This window comes from Oryx dammah, unplaced genomic scaffold (assembly GCF_014754425.2).
Source record: "Oryx dammah isolate SB20612 unplaced genomic scaffold, SCBI_Odam_1.1 HiC_scaffold_14, whole genome shotgun sequence".
In the NCBI taxonomy this organism is placed as follows: Eukaryota; Metazoa; Chordata; class Mammalia; order Artiodactyla; family Bovidae; genus Oryx; species Oryx dammah.
In genome coordinates, this window is record NW_024070198.1 from 12,036,781 (window position 1) to 12,057,581 (window position 20,801).

Here is a 20,801-nt window from a genome sequence, read left to right on the forward strand (position 1 = left end):
CTCAAAGTACTAGACTCAACCAAATTTATAAATAATTTTTTTTAATAGTGGGATCATTATGTTAAATAGAAGTAGCCCTTTTTTAGAAGTATCTGCATTTATGCTTTATTGATACTAAGAAAATTGGAGAAAGCTTTACACCAAACTCACCTGTGAATTTTTTTTGGTTTTTTTGTTGTTGTTGTTTTCTTTTCCTTTAAAAAATGTTTTATTTATTCGTAAACATTTTTAAATTTTTATACAGTTTTTAAAGGTTACTTTCCATTTACAGTTGTTAAAAAAATACTGGCCATATTCCCTGTGTTTTACAATGCATCCTTGAGTCTATCTTACACCTCCTACTAGTTTGTACCTCCTACTCTCCCCCTCCGGTGTTGCCCCCTCCCCCTCACCCTCACCCCCTCTGCTGGTAACCCTCAGTGTGTTTTCCTTATCTGTGAGTCTCCTTCTTCTATGTTATGTTCTCTAGTTTGTTAAGAACACATATTCTTTAACTCTGGGGTACAGGGCAATAATACTTTTAATTTGTGTCATTCATGCTGAAATACCTATTGTATTATTTTCTTTTTTTTTAATTTTTATTATATATTTATTTTAATTGGAGGCTAATTACTTGACAATATTGTAGTGGTTTGCCATACATCAACATGAATCTGCCACGGGTGTACACATGTTCCCCATCCTGAACCCTCCTCCCTCCCCGTACCATCCCTCTGGGTCATCCCAGTGCACCAGCCCCAAGCATCCTGTATCCAGCATCCAATCTGGACTGGCAATTCGTTTCACATATGATATTATACATGTTTCAATGCCACTCTCCCAAACCACCCCACCCTCGCCCTCTCCCACAGAGTCCAAAAGACTGTTCAGTACATCTGTGTCTCTTTTGCTGTCTCACATACAGGGTTATCATTACCATCTTTCTAAATTGCATATATATGCGTTAGTATACTGTATTGGTGTTTTTCTTTCTGGCTTACTTCAGTCTGTATAATCGGCTCCAGTTCATCCACCTCATTAGAACTGATTCAAATGTATTCTTTTTAATGGCTGAGTAATATTCCATTGTGTATATGTACCACAGCTTTCTTATCCATTCATCTGCTGATGGACATCTAGGTTGCTTCCATGTCCTGGCTATTATAAACAGTGCTGCAATGAACATTGGGGTACACGTGTCTGTTTCAGTTCTGGTTTCCTCGGTGTGTATGCCCAGCAGTGGGATTGCTGGGTCATATGGCAGTTCTGTTTCCAGTTTTTTAAGGAGTCTCCACACTGTTCTCCATAGTGGCTGTACTAGTTTGCGTTCCCACCAACAGTGTAAGAGGGTTCCCTTTTCTCCACACCCTCTCCAGCATTTATTGCTTGTAGACTTTTGGATAGCAGCCATTCTGATTGGAGTGAAATGGTACCTCATTGTGGTTTTGATTTGCATTTCTCTGATAATGAGTGATGTTGAGCATCTTTTCATGTGTTTGTTAGCCATCTGGATGTCTTCTTTGGAGAAACGTCTGTTTACTTCTTTGGCTCAGTTTTTTGATTGGGTCGTTTATTTTTCTGGAATTGAGCTACAGGAGTTGCTCGTATATTTTTGAGAGTAATTCTTTGTCAGTTGCTTCATTTGCTATTATTTTCTCCCATTCTGAAGGCTGTCTTTTCACCTTGCTTAGAGTTTCCTTTGTTGTGCAGAAGCTTTTAAGTTTAATTGGGTCCCATTTGTTTATTTTTGCTTTTATTTCCAATATTCTGGGAGGTGGGTCATAGAGGATCCTGCTGTGATGTATGTCGGAGAGTGTTTTGCCTATGTTCTCCTCTAGGAATTTTATAGTTTCTGGTCTTAACGTTTAGATCTTTAATCCATTTTGAGTTTATTTTTGTGTATTCACCTGTGAATTTAGATGCTTACATAAAATATTGGCAAAACCGTGTATCCCATAACCAGGTGAGATTTATTCTAGAAATGTAAGTATGTTTCAGTTCTTTTCAGTGTACTATACTTTATCATGTTAATAGGTCAAATTTGATAAATCAGAATCATCTTAATAGATGCAAGTAAGACATTTAATAAAATATGAAATCTACTTCTAATTTAAAAAATAATAAGAGCCCTTAATAAAATACAAGTATAGGAATACTTCACACATACACACGTTTGTTTCTATTTATATATTGTATTAAGCATCATGATTCTAAAATAAAGCATTTTTTACTCCCATCTGAACGCAATATGATGGATTAGCCTGCTGCACTCCCTAAAACAGATGGCCACTGCTGCTGAACCCTAGAGCCTGCCCCTTCCTTGAGTGCCAGCTTGCTTCTTCCTTCACCCTGCTGCATTCACCAAGGGTTAGGTGTGTGTTTATTCACAAGTCTGTTTATGCCATTGCATTTATTTAGCATTATAAAATTATGTAAGTTAATTTAAAATTATGAAAACTGATGAACTAGGAGGAGCAAAAAAAAGGATTCCCAGGAAAATTAATGCTTTTGAAAAATTTTTAAAAGATAAGTCATTTAAAAGAACTGTCAAAGTAGGTGTGAGCAAGACAACTAGATTTGGAAGAGATCCAGTGGACATTTACCAGAGTCTTTTTTTTTCCTTCTTCTTTTCTAAATTGTTGTAACATTGTAAAGTTTTATGGGTATAACATTATAAATTCAATTTATGTACATTATCAGTTCAGTTCAGTCGCTCAGTCGTGTCGGACTCTTTGCGACCCCATGAATCGCAGCACGCCAGGCCTCCCTGTCCATCACCAACTCCCGGAGTTCACTCAGACTCACGTCCATCGAGTCCGTGATGCCATCCAGCCATCTCATCCTCTGTCGTCCCCTTCTCCTCCTGCCCCCAACCCCTCCCAGCATCAGACTCTTTTCCAATGAGTCAGCTCTTTGCATGAGGCGGCCAAAGTACTGGAGCTTCAGCTTCAGCATCATTCCCTCCAATGTACACTATATGTGCTACCAAAAGTTTCTACCCGTCACCATACAGTTGACCCCTTACCAATAAATTCCACATAAGAATGAAACCATTTAGTATTTGTCTTTCTCAGTCTGACTGAATTCCTTTAGGATCATATCCTCAAAGTCCATCTGTGGTGTCCCAAATGGCACGATTTCTTCTTCTTTTATGGCTAAGTAGTCTATTATATATACACACAGCACATCTTTATTCGTTCATTTGCTGATGGACATTTAAGTCGGTTCCATACCTTGGCTGTGTGAATAGCACTGTTGTGAACATATATCTTTACAAATTTGTGCTTTCGTATTCGTTGGATAAATTCCCAGAAGTGTAATAGCTGAGTCATGGTGGTTCTCTTCTTAATTTTTTGAGGAATCTCCATAGTGTATTCCTTATTTGCATTTCCACCAATAGTGTGTGAGGGGTCCCTTTTCTCCACATCCTCTGTATAACATTTGATATTTCTTGCCTTTTTGATAAGAGGCACATTTCCAAGAGGCAGTCAGGCATGACATAGGTATTAGCATTATCTTTCTGTATGTTGTCTCCTCAGGCAAGGGAAACAAATGCAAAAGTAAAAGGCTGCAAGCAAAAGAAACCCACCAGCAAAAAGAACAAAGAGCCAACAGGACCTACTGAATAGTACAGGGAACAATAATAAATATTGTGTAATAAACTAGAAAGGAGAGGAATCTGAAAAAGTATCACGTGTGTGTGTGTGTGTGTGTGTGTGTAAAAGAAAGTTTGTTAAAAAAAAAAAAAAGGCAACCTTTTGAATGGGAAGATATTAATGTAACAGATGAGGGGTTAATAGCCAAAATATATTTTAAAAAATTCATTTCACTCACCAACAAAACACTAAACCCGATTTAAAAATGGGCAGAGGATCTGAATATAGACATTTTTCCAGAGATGTACAGATGGCTAATAATTGACTCATGGAGAGATGTTCAATATCACTTATTCAAATCAAAGCTAAATGAAATACCACTTTTCTTCTTTAAAGAGAACGGAACTCAAAAACGAAGATCTCCCATCAGTGGAACCATACTTCAAAGAATAGGCTTTGATATGATGTGAAAGTAGCTCAGTTGTGTCCGAGTCTTTGCGACCCCATGGACTATACGGTCCATGGAATTCTCTAGGCTGGAATACTAGAGTGGATAGCCTTTCCCTTCTCCAGGGGATCTTCCCAACCCAGGGATTGAACCCAGGTCTCCCGCATTGCAGGCGGATTCTTCACCAGCTAAGCCACCAGGGAAGCCCATGAGTGCACAAAAGGTTGCACGTGAGTGTGCATTTACACATTTTAACTTGGAACTTTTCAGGGGATGTATGTTCAACTTATTTTTGGTGCACCTCCATAATCTACGTTTTCAACCGACTGTATATTAGCCCCATCTGTGCCAGATATAATATTGAGGACTCTCATGTTATATTGGAAAGGAAGTAAAGTTATGGCAGAATGTGAGTCTTGTTTGAAACATTTCAAGAAAAGCAACTGGATGAAGATGAGAAATGCAGGTGCTTCTTAGTTTGCATACATCTGTTACATATTTGCAGTTGTACCTGCTTTTTGTTTATGAATATGCATGTATCCTGTTCAAAATAGGGCATGATGGCTGGTCACCACTGAAGAGAAGCAAGCAGGGCTTTTTAAAGGTTGCTTTTGTTAGAACGTGAACTGGTTTAATTGTAACAAGATGACAGTACCTTTATTTTAGCAAGGTGGTCAGTTATGAAAGCCAATAATTTTAATTAATATTTTATAACAGTAACTTGTTATAAAATACCATTTTAAAAGATGGTCCTAATCACAGACATGTTACCAAGAAACGATGGAACTCAAGAAGAAAACTCTTAGAGGATGTGGGAAATTAAAGCCTGGAATACGTCAAGGGAGATGCGGTCAAATTCTTCCCCAGTTTATGAATTTAATAAAATCCAAAACAATGTATATATTATTGTTTGTGTTTACTTTTTGCTTTTAGGCTTCATATTTTGAAAGAAAAAAAATTGAGACTAGCTAGGGAATTTTGTAGAGAAACACTGGGAGGGACTTGGAATGGTGATTATTACAGAGTACAACAGAAATCTGGTAACTAAAACAGTGTATAATTGGTACAGAAATCCATGTAGATGAATAAAAGAACTGGGAGCCAGAACACTCCAGTTACAAGAAGTGACCGGATTGTTCAGATAGTGGTGTTGGAACAACTGGTTAGCAGGAGAGACAGGACAGCATAGTACAGTAAAGTGCAAAGACTGAAGACATGCTACCCAAACTGCTAGTACTTACTGCCCGTGACCTTCGGCAAATGATGTAACCACTCTGTGCCGGGGTCCAGCCCCGGTGGATCCAGGGAATTCGAAGGTGGGAACGGCGTCGGCGTCCTTGGAAAAATACATATTTAATTACAGAGTATAGAGAGATTAGAAACGGATAGTGAAGTAGGAAAATTAGTGGAGAAAAAGAGGCTGAATAACTTGGAATTCAGCCAGAGAAACGGGGAGCAAGAAAGAAGCGACATGGGGGTATCAGTCTTTCCGGAAACTGATCCGATTTCTTTATTTTGGGGTTTGCTTATATACCTTTTGTTACACATAGGGATGAATACAGAGTCACGTGGGGGTCAGCAGTCCTGACCTTTATCAAAATCAGGTGCTTCACATAAAAAGGTCTTAGTGGTTTTACATCTTCTGGCCATGAGACCTGCTGACATTTTATGATCCTTTCTTTCTGATAACCAAAAAACATTTCTTCCAAGGGTGTTTTTTCTTAAACCAGGCACCACCCTCCAAATAAAGTTACATTCCTATAGGGTGAGGGTGTAGTGAGTTACAATCAAGAAAGGAATTTATTTAACCCAAGGTTAACATGATTAATCTTAAAGGTTAATACTTATTTCTCCTATATGCTAGTTATATTCATTATAAGGGCAGGGAACATGGAGATTAAGCAGCAAACATCAGCCCAACAAATGAAAATCCTTTCATCAATGTTCCCCTTAAGATCTATTTAGTCTTAAGATAGTGATAAAGTTACATTTTTACATAGCAAGGACACTGATTTATAACAAAGTACAGTGATCTATTACAAAAGAGAAAATTCATTAACTCAAAAAGTCTAGTATTCCTAACCTTAAAACTACTATATTTCCTTTTCTATATTCCAAATACATTGATTAATATATTCCCAGGTGCCTAAGGATATGGAGGCCTGGTGGCAATCATTGACTCAACGATGAGAAAAGCCCTATGCTAATTAAGACTTTCAGAATACTCCAAAACTCTCTGTGCTGTTTATGGTCGAGAGGCAGTAAACAATCATGTGCGTAGTGACAGGAGTACGGATGTCAGCAGAGAGGTTTGACCTGAGACACCCTTGTCCCACCCAGGGGAGGGAATTAGCAGCTATTATTGACAAAACAATTGAAAAACCCTTCACCAATATAATTCCTAACCAACCCACTATACTAATAATTTCCAACTCCCCAAAAGAATTTGCCTTTAGTAAGTCTAAAACATCTCGTGCCTCTCAGATTGGGAGGCTGTAAACAATCACATGTGGCTGGACAAACCTATACAGGTGGGCTAGATAACCTTCAGAGGAGTCCGTAAGCTGAAACACTTGTCACGCCCAAGAATTTTTATTGCCTTGGAGCTGCACGTTTACTCCTTCTCCGAGAAAAACGGTTACAGGGGAGAGCATAAAACAGACTGTGGTTTTGGTGTAGATGCTCGGGAACAGGGGGTTTCCTGAGGCTTGATCACGCCTTTGCGTATGCCAAGCCTCCTTCCTCATGACCTTTGTCATGGGCGGAGTTCCTCACGCTGGCCCCCACAACTCTGCATCACTTCTCTTCTCCCAGTGGTGGTATTGCAAGGGTTGAGTAGATTGAAATTTGTAGAAGGCTCAGAGCAGAACCATGGGGTCGCTGAGTCGGACAGGACTGAGCCACTTCACTTTACTTTTCACTTTCATGCCTTGAAGAAGGAAATGGCAACCCACTCCAGTGTTCTTGCCTGGAGAATCCCAGGGACAGGGGAGCCTGGTGGGCTGCCATCTGTGGGGTCACACAGAGTCGGACACGACTGAAGCGACTTTGCAGCAGCAGAGCAGAACCTGTCATACAGAATATTCCTACTATGTATCAGCTGTAATTCTGTCATTTAGGGGAAAAAGTACACTCCCTATCTCATACCCAGGACACATCATAAATTCAAGTGGATTGAAGAGTTATTTTTTAAAAAATAAGATTGGATTGGAAAAAACCTAAACACAGTCACCAAAGCCAGAAAATAGGAAAGCTTAATCAGTTTGTCTCTATAAAAATGTAGTGTTAGAAAAGTACAAACAACTAGGAAGGTATATTTGCAATGCATGTTCCAGCGAGGTTTAGCATTCTTGGCTTTTTTTAAAGAGATTGCTTTTAAAAAACAAATATGCAGCATGACAAATACTGCTAGTGTCCATCCAGAATCTTTTTACCAGGTGATACCCCCTCCCCCACAGCTGCTGCAGATGTTAGGTATTGGAATTTATCCTCACCCTCCCCCAGAGAGTGCCCAGGGCTGGTTGTCTCAGAAATGCTTGGGAAGGTTTATCCCCACCCCTGGAGGTTGGCACATGCTGGATGCCTGATGCAGGGCATTACAGCCTGGCCTTCTGGTCTCTGTGGTGCAGTTTATGCTCCTGAGCTCCCCATGGAATGAGATTTAGAGGAGACTTCTGAAACCACCTCCGTGCCTCTTCTCCTGCCCTATCCTGTCTCCCTCAGTCCCTTATAGAGCATTCTCAAGAATCACACAAGAATCCTCATTTGAAGTGCCACTTCCAGGGAACCTGACTTAATAGAAAATTGAGCAAAGAAGACTGACCCAGAAAAGTGCTCAACAAACCTGAAGATGCTGAACGTTTTTTTAGTAATCGGGAAAATCATCAAAAATACATCTTTCCATTGCTGATTGGGTTGAAAAAATAAAAGATTATGAGTATTTCCTTGATTGTGGGGAAAGGCTAAGGGATAATTTGATACCAACCTTATAGATACTTCTATAAATGCATTTCTTCAGAAATGGTTAGGTGTAAAGGATGGGTAAGGATAGTCATTGCAACAGTGTCTAAAAATGGGAAAATGGAAACAACCTCAATGCCCAATAATGATAGGATTAGTTAGACAATCCATTGTACATTGAAACAAGACTATCATTTATAAAAATGTCTGGAATAAGTTGTTCAATTGACAATAAAGTTCTAAAGCTAAGTGTATGGTGCCCGTATGTAATGTGCACAGAAATAATCAGTGCCATGAAACTAGGGTTGTAGGGAATGTGTGTCTTCTTCATTAGTCATTTCCATAACCGGCTTATTAATGAGCATGTGTTGCTTGTTCAAGGGGAGAAGACATTTTTTCATTTAAGAGGTAAAGGTAGCATGATAGACGTTATGACACCGAGAAAAAAAGGTACAGCAGGAACACACAAGACGGAAAAGTCCAAGTAAGGATCAAGGATGGCTTCCTGGAGGACGAACAGCTGCCCCGAAAGGGAGGAAGAGGAGAAATTACGCAGTGAGGTGGCAAGAAGAGCCTTCCAGGGGGTTGGCACGGTATATGAGAGCAAAAGCTGGTGCCGAGGTTTTTTTTAGAAGCTGGAAATTCAGTTGAGTTGAAATTTACTGTTTAGCTAGGAAAGTAATGAGAAATGGGTGAGAATAAAGAGTTAACAGCAGCCAGGATTCAAGAGTTTTCGAAAACGTTAAGGCATTTTTATTTCATCCTGAGGGCAACGGGCAGTACTGAAAATTTTTGTAGAGAAGAATGACCAGATGTGCGTTTTAGAAAAATCACCCTGGCTGCAACTTGAAGAACACACTGGAGGAAAGTTAAGCTGAGGCATTTCGTAACCAGGGAGATGACAGTCTGAACTAGGAGTGGCCCCTAGGACGAGAGGAAGTGGACAGATAACAGAGCCCCTTAGGTAGTATTCTTGGTAAGCAGTCCTGTGGTCATTTGAAAGAGGGATGAGGCAAAGGGCAAGTCTACAACAACTTCTAAGACTCCACTGGCCAGTGGGACATTCCCTTCACTTATAACACAGGTGACAGACTGCAGGCAAAGAGCTGGCTCAGGTTGGAAGACGGCTTATAAATGTTGACCACCTGTGTGACAGGAACGAAGGTTGTTGCCTCAAGTGTTTATCTTCTCAAGTAGCAAAGGTCGCTGAGTTGCCCTTGTTTATAATGAAACTGACTCCGTCTTGATTCTCATGCCCCCTACTTCTGTACTAGTGCAAATCTTTATACATAGGAACACAAAAGTGTTTTAACCCCTTACTTCCTTCTCTCCTTTACCTTCCAGTTCTTGTGGGGAAGGGAACTTAAGGAAAACATTGAAAACTTGGCCACATAATAACACCCAAGTTGTGCTGTGGGAGACGTCAGTGTAGCAAGGGAGATGCTGCCTGTGTAGTAGCTGCTTTGCTTAGAAAATAATGGAAGGATCCTGAACCATAAGGATCTGATGGGTTAGAGCCAGCAGGATCCTCTAGGGAAGGCAGGGTGTGGCAGAAGGGTATTGAGAGGGAGGGATATAACAGAATGAAGCTCCTGAGGCCCCCAGGAGGTGGATGCTACAAATTGTTCAGAGACCAGATAGAAAAGGCACAGAAATACTTCACACCATCCTAATACTCCATGATCGGCTAACTGAAGGATCTTCTGGTTATGGATTGGGCCTGCACGCCCTCAAAGTGTTGGCGACATAGCTGAGAGGTCATAAGTATTATACCATCTAAAGTGGGTTTTGGTAGGGGTACCAGCGTAGATGTTTCACCCTGGCCTTCAAACATTTCCGCAAGTGACAAACCTCCCGCATAACCTTGCCCTTTTCTACATTCTCTCTGCTGCCTAGAACACCGTGCTTGAATAACTCCAGTTTATTCTTCAGACTCCTCTGGGAAAGTCCCCCCCACTCAAAGAAGCCTTTGTAGAAACTCCCTCCCCCGCCTCCCCATCGAATGATGGGCCTCCTCAGCTTAGACTCTCAGCACGCTGTGCTTGTTACTTCATTGTACTTACTGCAGATTGTTACCATGTATTTATTTCTGTGACCACTTCCTTAATATTGCTAGGAAGTCCTAAGAATAGGGGGCTTCCCATGTGGCTCCGTGGCAAAAATCCACTTGCTAATGCAGGAGATGAAGGTTCAATCCCTGGGTCAGGAAGATCCCCTAGAGAAGGAAATGGCAACCCACTCCAGTATTCTTGCCTGGGAAACCCATGGACAGAGGAGCCTGGCAGGTCACAGTCCATGGGTCACAAAGAGCTGGACACGATTTCGCGACCAGCACAATCCCAGGAAGGCAGGGCAGGGACGATCTGGTTTGCTCATCACAGGTCATAGCACCTGGCCTAGCATGTGACAAAACCACTCTCCTTGGAGGTCAACAATCACTGGCCAGGTGCATTTTTTCTTGGGCAGCTTTGACACTAGTAGCTGGTGTCCACAATAATCGCTAACCCTCAGATTAGTCAAACCCCACGGGGAACCTTTGAAGGAATCATTAACTGGTAGTAATCATTTTGCCCACCAGAGGTCCCTCTCTGCCCATCACTGGGGCCAAAAGAGCTTGAACTCCTGTGTATCTTCCTACTTTTCACAGCCATGCTGCTCATTGAAGACTGGTATACCGCCACTTCTGCATTGCCCAGGGGCTTGTCAGTAATGCAGACTCTCAGGCCCCACCCACACTGAGGGAATCAGAATCTGCATTTTAACAAGAGTCTCAGGTGATCGGTGTACACAGGAAATACTGCGAAGCACAGTTCTACAGAACATTCATAATCTGAAAACCTTGGAAGACAAAACCCCATCTAAATGGCCTTTCCACCAGACCTAAAGAAGGAAGGAGGTTTAGAATCTGCTTTTATTATGAATATAAAATATACATACAACATAATACACATTTACACATTTACAGTTTGCAGTTAGTTTCACTTTTTTGAGCACATTTGGTTCTGCACGGCCCAGTGGCCCATGTTCCTTCCACTTACACTCAAGACATTCTCTTCACTTTGGTACATACTTGGTGAGAAATACCAGGTCCAGGCATCAAATGGCCAGCTTTACTGTCTTCCCAGAATCACTTTCATTCTGTTTCCCCTTCTGCTGCTACAGGCTTTCCATGGCCTCAAACTTCAGCATTAAAAATGCGGGAGAAAAGAGGGCTGCAGTAATCCCCTTTGTCTTTCAAAAGTCACCTTGAAACATCTCACCTGAGCGAGGTGATACATCATAGGCATTGCTGGTTAACATAGTTTAAGAACTACCTACAGGGAGGCTCTGACGTGTCACATACAAACTAAGCTTGTTCACCAAATGAATGATCACAAAGGATCTGAGTATCGGTGGTATCGCAGTAAATAAATAAATAAGTTAACTGGAATAAATACAAATAAATAGAGTGAGTTTCACTAAGGAAGATGTCAATGCCTACGTCCCTGTGCTCCAAACCTCATAAGGTGCCACTTTACAACGGGTTGATAAACAGAAGCTGGATTTCTCTATGAGTCGCTCTTTGGGGCAACGGCTTCCACGCGCTGGTCAAACAGCAGCCAATGGAAGCGTCTGTCATCGCTTTTCTCAGAATGTGGCTATGCGAGAGGCTTTGTAGGAGTTCTCTTTGAGGCTGTTGAATATTGCTTTGGTTCCATTCTGCCAGTGTAAAACTAGATCCATCGGAGTCTTCCCAGCCTAATCGAAACAGAGGAGGGAATTTGACTTCCAGGTTGAAGGCATGTATAAGTTCATCTCCTGTGTGTGTGTGTGTATTTAATGAGGTAATGGATAGGTATATGTTACTGAGGTGTTTTATGTTTCCCACTATGATTTGCAGTTTATTTTCAAACCAGTCCTTTACTGTTTCTCACAGGAATGCTTTTGGCATTTCACATTAGCAGATCAGCAGTGTTTGGTTTTTTTTGCCCCGCTGTGGGACTATCCCAGGTGTTGGTAAAAATCCCTAGTCCCTTGACACTAAATAGCAGGCCTAAGCCAAATCACTGTGAAATTCAAAAGATGCCTCTGTACTTATACAGTGTACTGCAGAATGGGCATGGAGAGGTAGCAGTATCCACCTGGTCAAAAACCAGTTCCTATCAGTTTGGAAAATGATTCCTGACTGATAAAAACTGGTGGGATATGAGCTGCTGCAACACCTTGGCTTAATTACACAGGAACCACTCCAGGGAGTAGGTTTTTCACAGCTGCTCAACACTGGGCTCTCCCAGGAAATTTATTTTTCTTGGAGATGATATCAATGATTTTTGAGACCAAAATTTTTTTTACTTTATGTCTCAAGATACTTACAAAAATTAAAATTATGTCACCTCTCAATTCTTGCCTTTCAATTTGAGAAGTCCTAAAATTTTCCATCTCTATTCAGAAGTCTCTCTTTATCCCAGAGATTGCAAACTGGCAGCTTTGAGATGCAAATCAGTCTAGAGACCTGTTTTGGCCCAAACAAAGCTTAGATTTTTTAAAAAACTGGAATTAATTGGCAACAATTGGAAATTAGGATATTTCCCAATTGAATCTCTGATCTCTCTGAAAAAAAACTGGAAGGCTTGGCAGCATGATATCCGTGGTTTCATGGAGCAGGAAGGGACTGGATTAGGGAAGGACTGCTACCTTATGTGCACAGAGCCTGCAGCCACCATAAAGTCATTTATGTGATGTGCCTGGGCCCTAGGCGGATTTGAGTTAATGTCCCTGCACCCTTAATTTTGGACCTTCTCACCCTGTAGCATGTGCCGTGGGGAACACTTATCAGCAGACGTGAAGACGGAGTTTGGGACAATGATACAATGATTCAGTAGTGTGTTGTTTACAATTCCCTTCAAGACGGTGTCCAGTAACCTAGCAGTCTTTTTTGGAAATATCCATCCATCGGGTCAATGACATTTATAGTTCTAGAACCTTTATGCTGGGGTCTTACTGAAAATGCAGAGCTCTGAGACCTATTTGTATATTTAGGGCTATTTTTCCATGAATTCCTTAAACTCCTTTGTACTGAAATTTATCTCATGATTCCCTGGCTATTTACACAGTCTCTCCAAATCTATATGCTTTTGATCTCCGCCTGAAAAAAATTATATTTTCTGCAGCTTTGGGGGTTTTGTTGAATCTACTCTTTCTGATGGTTTAAATTATTTGATAAGATCAATCCCATATTAAGGATGAAGGGACCCTACTGTTAACACTTTCCCAACCCAAGCAGTCTCTATTTACTGCATTTATTTTGTTCCTGTCACCAAGACAGTTTTGTTTTTTCTGGTTTTTTTTTTTCTTTGGAATGATGAAGTATTCCTCTCAGTCTTATAGTAACACAGTAAGAGGAGGAAATGATTCACAGTAAAGATGACTGGGTTTTTTTTTTCCCTTTCTTTGTAAAGTGATTCTCCAAAAGCCTCTTTCAAATTACTTCTTCAGTACTTTACACCCATTCCTCCCAGTGGTATTTTTAAAGCTTGTATTAGATGATGCTTGACTAGGAATTGGGACCATGAGGAAAATCTGGTTACATTCCCTGGCTTACAGATGAAGCTAAATTAACATGTACTTGTAAAAGGGATTTATACAAGCATTTTCTGGGCCTAAATATAAGAAACTATTTTGAGGGATGTGCAACTAAACCAAAGAGGAGAATGAATAGAAATTAGCTCAAAAATAAAGGCAAACGCATGGCTACCTCTGTAAGAAAGTGGTAGCATTCATGCTGTTGTCAGAGGGGAAGGACTGTTCACAATCACTCGGATTCAGTGTTGAATCATTTGAGTTCCTTGACCCTTGGCTGCACTGACCACTGTGGAATTTTCAAAAGCTTCAGGAATGGTGGGTGTCTTTATTCCTGACTATTCCGGCCTAGCTCAGCCAGGGATGGCCAAGGCAGACACTGCTTGTGTCTGGGAAGGTGGGTGGTTTGACCATCTTTTATTTTCAATGCCAAATTCTAAAAGAATTCCTAAATGCTGTGTTAGGCATTCCCCATCTCTGAGTAGGTGACCTGAGTTCTTGCCAAGGTCAGCAATATACTTATGGGAAGGAACGGGGCATTTAAATCATCAAAAGACCCCCGGAATGCTACCATTGTAAGGCTACTTTCAAGTACCTGAGCCATACTTCTGTTCATTAGAAAGCCGGCAACCAAGGCCCCTTGCCCGAGTACTTACACAGTTCTTGACGTTGAGGTCGGCGCCATAGGTAATCAGAAGTCGGATCATCTTGTACCGATTCAGCCTCACGGCATCATGCAAGGGAGTATCTCCTTCCTAGAGAACAGAGTGAACAGGCTAAAGGTGGGCCTGAGGCCAGGAAGTGGGTCCCGAAAGGGTGCCCAGCAGGGTAGTGATCCCAAATAAATGAGTGAAGGTTTTAGGAGGCCAAACTCTGCCGGCCTACTCACCCGGTCTTTGGCGTTGAGGTCTGCCTCGCAGGCGATGAGATGCTCTGCGCACTCATAGTGGCCAGTCCTCACCGCGACATGCAGCGCGGTGCTGAGCAACTACGAAATGGAAGAGCCCGCTGGGTCCCTGGGCGTGAGGACAAAGGGTGTCCCAGGCCCCAACGCAGGTGTGAAGGGGAGGACGGGAACGGGGGTAGGAGAAATACCTTATCGCGCGCACTGATTTTGGCGCCTTTGTTCAGCAACAGTTTTAAGACATCCAGGCTTCCTCCGCGGCTTGCCCAGTGGATTGCTGTGGATTCAAGCTGTACGAGGAAGGTAAAAGGACATGACTCAGTGGAAGAGGAACCCGGTCAGAGGAATTAGTTCTTGGTTTCTAAGACCCAGGAATACCATGTTCGCTAGCCATCTGTGATGGCACTGGGCTGTCCTGGTCTAGGTTGCCAGTTCTAACTATTGTGGTTCAAATCTCTTGCCAAATGTTTTGGCAAAAATGTGCGAACGTGAGTGTATGCTCTCCTGTGTATGCATCTGTGTGCATGTTTGCATCATTAGGAGGTTCTCAATAAACCTAATCTTTTTAAGAGAGGATAAGAACTAAAATGTACTGAGAATTTCGTGGTGCCCACATGGTGCCACATACTTCAGACGCATGGATGCTCCCAGCAACATTGTGAAGTGGGCGTTCCTGTGCTCATTTTGCAAATGAGAAAAAGGAGCCTCCAAACTATTCAAATTTTTTGCCCGAGGAAACACAGCTAGTAAGTGGCGGAAGAGTTATTCCAACCCACCGTGTGCCTGGAACGTTTTAAACACTTTTGCCAGATAAACTCAAAAGTTCTAGACAAATGTACGGATTTTAAAATTCTGGCAGAAAAGAAGTAGTCCCTTCCAAAAGATATTCATCTGGGTCTGACGCCTCTTCCTGTGTCCCTATTGTCTTTTCCTCGTCTCTTCCCCGCTCTCTGCTGCCGTTTGCACTAGCACACCGTGCCGTCCTCGGTTGTGGTTACTGCACTTAATCACACTGGAAATTTGGTATATCCCTGGCCTTCCAAATATCATGCTCATGAATTTTTGTGTCTTTCCACGCAAGCTTTATATTTTGTTTCTTTACTCGTTTTTCTGTGTGTGTATCTTCTGGGTTCAGTTTTAGCCAAATCCTTTGGACTTTTCCAGTCCCTTTTCCACTCTGCTTGAAAAGTCAAATTGAGCTGTATTTAAATAAATAAAGCATTTTTCCCCCCAGCTAAATCTTCATTTCATAGGATATGCTATATACTGGTCTGCATAGAAATCACAGTGGTTGAATTACTGAGATCTGAATAGCAAACTTCCCATAGATGCAATTCATTTTGTGTGCAGTCTAGCCCCAAATCTCACTGATGCAATCAGCATCTATCAAATAAGGTGTGCAGCTAGAGAATTCTGAGATGTTGCTGGCAGCCAAGGCTCAGGAGCAGGTGGCCATGTATGATGGAAGGATGGGGATGCTGAAAGGCAAGTGTTGACTATATTATTTCTCAGTAAGGCTACTGACTTGATAACGACCCAGGTCTTAGATGAGGATATTGAATTCTGTCCAACAGCTCTCACTTCCTTCTTTTCCCTTAAATACTCCTCTCCTTTTCGGTATGTATGGAAAATACTTTCCACATGACCTAGTCCCATCTCCCAACTTCCCTTTGTATGAAGAAATAAGCTTCTGCCCAGTTCTCTCAGATCAATCTTCAATACAATTGGCCCCATTTTTCATTGTAGATTTTCTCAAGCTTCACATAGTCTACTTACTTTGGCTCATTTCCAAACAAAGAGATATATTTACCATATCACGGAATTCGATCTGGGCTCCAGCTTCTATTAACTTCTCCACAATTGCCAAATGTCCTTCCAAGCATGCTCTGTGAAGAGCTGTCCGTTTATACTGTCAGAATAGAGATTTTAAAAAGAGTGAGAGAGAGCAATGCATATAAAAATGAGTATAAATCCTTTCTAAGAAATAGGAAGCTGGGGATTCTGATGACCTAGCTGATAGAAACTTGAGTTCTTCTTTATGAGTTAGAAATGTCAAATTTACTAAAATTATCGACTGGAACAATTATTCTGCAACTGAGATTTGCATCTCCTGCAATACACGTTTCTAAGTGATTAGAGGTCTTCATCGAGGCACGTAGACCTAAAGATTCAAAACCACCCTTTCTTGTGTTTTGTGCCCTCATGATTTCTGTAGTATCTGCCATGCAGTTCAGGCCATTTCCTTCCTTTGGGACTGCTGTTAGGTTGAATATCAAAAAGTATTCATTTTTAAGATAACGGAAGACATTTTTCTTTTAGCTTCAGAAATGATTCCCCATTCCAGTTCATAGGGGAAAGGAGTCAAAGAAGGATTAGTGATGTCTGATAAATTGGCTTCAAATAATGGATTAATGGCTTCCCAGGTGGCGTCCCTGGTGGCTCAGAGGGTAAAGAATCTGCCTGCAGTGCAGCAGACCCAGGCTTGATCTCTGGGCCGAGAAGATCCGCTGGAGAAGGGAATGGAAACCCACTCCAGTATTCTTGTCTGGAGAATGCCATGGACAGAGGAACTGGCGGGCTACAGTCCATGGGGTCACAAAGAGTCAGACAGAACTGAGCGACTAACACTTTCACTTCAGGTGGTTCAGTGGTAAAGAATCTGCCTGCCAATGCCGGAGACACAGGAGGCAGCAGATACCATCTCTGCGTCAGGAAGGGCCCCTGGAGGAGAAAATGGCAAGCCACTCCAGTATTCTCGTCTGAAAAACCCCATGAACAGAGGAGCCTGGCAGACTACAGTCTGTGCAGTCGCAGAGTCGGAGACTACTGAGCTCACTCGCAGATGGATTAATAGGCTATTTGTGCTGGAACACTATCAGGCATTATTCCATCCCAATGCCCTCTCTTTTTAGATAAGGAAACGGAGGTCCAGAAAATACAGATTGGCTGCCAAGAATCAAATAAGTGAGTACTGATAGAACCGATGCATGAACTCCGGACCAGAGATTCCCTGTGTAGAGCTGATATATTTGGGTCCAGTCAAAGCTAATGCTAACAATATATTTCTCTAGTCATGAGTGGTTGGTCCTGCCATACTGAAAGTCTGTCCCAAAGATCTCAAAATTAAAGGCAAACTGAAAAAGCAGTGGGAAGAAAATGAGAGTGCAAAAAAATAAAGCAGTGCATAGCGCTGACCCAGCATTCTCTTTTTCTGGCCCACTGCACTCCTCTTTTATGCTACTGGCATCTGTGGCAACAGCTGGGGAGACGGTTTCAGGTGGATTGATTTCTGGCACCAGACGAGCAAGGCTGCAGTAAAGCATAAGAAACACAGAATTAACAAGCTGGATTTTGCAGTGCTTTGTATAAGCCTTACCTCATCACAGACATCTGGATTGTTCTTGTCTGACAAGAATTTTTCTATTACTGGCAGTTTATTCTCCAGGGCAGCTTTCAGAAACCTAGGCACATCCACAGGTTCTGTCTAAAGTTTAAAAAAAAAAAAACAGCATGAGAGTTACCATGGGCTTTCCAACAAAAAACCCTCCACAGATAGTTATCTCCTTGTAGCCTAAGGCCGAGGGTTTCCCTGGGGGCTCAGACAATAAAGAATCTGCCTGCAATACAAGAGACCCAGGTTCAATATCTGGGTTGGGAAGATTCCCCTGAAGAAGGAAATGGCTACCCACTCCAGTATTCTTGCCCAGAGAATTCCATGGACAGAGGAGCCTGACGGGCAGACCATGGGGTTGCAGTCAGACATGGCTAAGCGACCAACTCCCCCCCGACAACACAAGGAAACCAAGCAGTGCTTACCACGATTTCAGGCTCAGGTTCCTTCACAACTGGAACTTTTGTTTTCCTGTATTTTTTCCTTTTCTTCAGTTGAATGATTATTTCAAGATCGTCCAAATTTTCCAGTTTTGATCTTTGTTCTAGTTTTTTCTTCTTGAGCTAAAAAAGAAATCCATGTTTCAAAATATGGCGAGTTCTACTGACAAGCATTCTGGTTGTGTCAAAACAAAATCTGCAAGGTCTGAGCTCAGTATGTGAACAGTTTGAGCAAAAAAGATTAAAAAATATATTTATAATAAATCTTTGACTTGGACTTAGTGATTTCTTATTCAAGTATTTAGGGGTCAAATTTTTCAGCTAATTGCCTTTATCTTCACTTCCCTTGCTTGTAGCGCCAGCTTCTTGTTGAAGATAGAATCTAGTCTCTAAGTGATGATTTTGTAATTATTTCCATAAACAGACCCCAGATTTCTGTAGAATTTTTTTTATCATGCTCATGAATTTTTTTAATTGAAAAGACTTTACTAATAAGTTTCAAACTCTTAAATTTCAATGCCAGTGTCTTTTAGGTGACTCATTGAGTGGGGCTCATGAAACAGACTGTCTGGGGACTACATCTGTGGTTCGTAAGTAATGAAAATTCACCCAGCAACACATTTTGTCAACACAGAAAGTTGCCACAGTCAAACAATGATCCATGAACCACAAACCACATTACTGAGAAAAAGAAGGCTCCCTTCCTTGGGGTTAATTAGACAATATAAGACGTCAGAAATTCACTGGACACTTTTCTCTTTCCAAGTCTCTCAGTCAAAACACAGTCGTAGACCATTCGGTGATTGATTCGGAATCCAGAGGTCATAGTCTTGCCAAAGAATTATTTTCTACAACCTGTTCCATAGAAGCTGCTTCTTTATAAGTTAGAAATTGATAAAGAAATACCTTTGGAATGGTTGCCTTTATTTGGTTTCTCTCTCGTCTCCCTCCTATCTGGCACCTTTGTCTACGCCATCCCCAACCTCCCACTAGTGAATTTCACAGAAGGCCCTTACCTCTGCCTCTCGCTGTTTCTCAGTTTCCCATTGTTGCTCCCCCAGGCTGACAAAGTGGGCCGGAAGCGTTTTTAGGTCTTCTTGCTTCTCTAGAGTGACAGCAGCTTCATATTCTCCATCTCTGAAGTCCTCAGGAAGGAACTCCCCAGCATCCCCACTGCCATTCTTCTTCCCTGTAACCTACAAGGGAAGAAGGTGGCAGGGTCAGAATAGCAGAGTCCGTCCTGGGGTCCTTCTCCATAAAGGATGCTGCGGGAGGTCCCCTGGCCCTTCCTCCCTGCTGACAGTGGCCTCAGAGCAATGCACTCTCAGAGCTCAGGCTGTGATGCACTGGCCCCATGTTCCAGGAATACCTTCAGATACTTGTTCTCTTCTATTGGTTAAATCAAGGTTTAGGTTAGGCTGATATCTTTAAATCTGCTTTTAACCCACTTAATCACATTTCTCCTAAGAAAATCCCAACCTCTTCCCCCCCACCTCCCCACCGATGATTTTAAAATTCTTTCATTTTCAGTACTTTTGTTGATCCCTTGCCTTCCTATGGTTTCCAGATATATATTGTTGCAATAGAACTTCTCCCCTAAGGCATTTTGATTACTGTACATGATTCCACACTTCAGTGATAAAACCAAAGGAGAAGATAATAAATAGGGAATATGTAGAAAATTCATTACTGCCAGCTCCTTTTTTTCTAATTTTACTTATTTCATCACATAAATCAACCATTTTCCATATATGACATTTTTCAGAATACCTGTGCATTATGCCTGGAAGAAAAGAGCATTTCAATTTTCAAATAAAAGTCAAGGCTGCACCATTTTTCACTGCATAAAAATAATGTGCTTTACATACCAGCTCTTCTACCTTCAGAACCATCATGTTGCCCCGAAGTTCGTCAGTCAGTTTTCCTCCTGAGGAATGAACCCTTGAGTTGCCCTGGGGAGCCCATCTGCTCCAATGAGCTTATATAGCTAGAGCTGGGTGAGATAATCTTCCAACCTGGGAACCCAAGTAACACCCCTGCCCACCCCCCTCCCGCCTGGAGCCAACTCAGAGGCAGGTGAATTTTTCATTTCAGACTCAGTGTCTGGGAAGCAGGAGCGGGGGGATGACAAGTAACCCCACTGAATATGTGAATCAGGAAGAAATGTGAGAGGGCCATTCCTTTGGCAGTGACCACACCGCTCAGCAATGCAAGTCATCCTATTTATCGGGGAGCCAGAGGACAGCTGTCTGTTGACATTGCGCCACACTGCCGCTCCTTTTCCTTCTTTGTCAGCTTTCATATGACTAACCCTATCAAGAAAATGTAAATGGCCTGCGTATCACACCGCCAGTAATATCTTTCTGATAACCAGACTTATCAACACGTCACTTGGGGGAAGTGTTGCTTTAGGACATCCTATTCCCATGGTAAACAGCCCAAGAGGAAAGGACCCAGGTCCTAATGGCCCTTGTCTATATCTGTTTGGAATCCTCTGGAGTGATGTCGAGGGCTAAAAAGGCCC

At 41.9% G+C, this 20,801-nt stretch overlaps 1 protein-coding gene across 1 annotated transcript; it reads right to left on the reverse strand.

The window, feature by feature from the left end:
- Nucleotides 1-10,876: 10,876 nt before the first annotated feature.
- ANKRD1 (ankyrin repeat domain 1) lies at nucleotides 10,877-20,477 on the reverse strand. Its single transcript, XM_040254735.1, has 9 exons — nucleotides 20,146-20,477; nucleotides 19,294-19,473; nucleotides 18,263-18,400; nucleotides 17,823-17,930; nucleotides 16,257-16,355; nucleotides 14,638-14,736; nucleotides 14,432-14,530; nucleotides 14,199-14,297; nucleotides 10,877-11,721 (listed from the first exon to the last, which is right to left on the reverse strand). Exons 1-9 carry the CDS (start codon nucleotides 20,170-20,172, stop codon nucleotides 11,611-11,613), a joined length of 960 nt encoding a protein of 319 aa, XP_040110669.1. The 5' UTR covers nucleotides 20,173-20,477; the 3' UTR covers nucleotides 10,877-11,610.
- Between the last annotated feature and the right edge of the window lie 324 nt (nucleotides 20,478-20,801).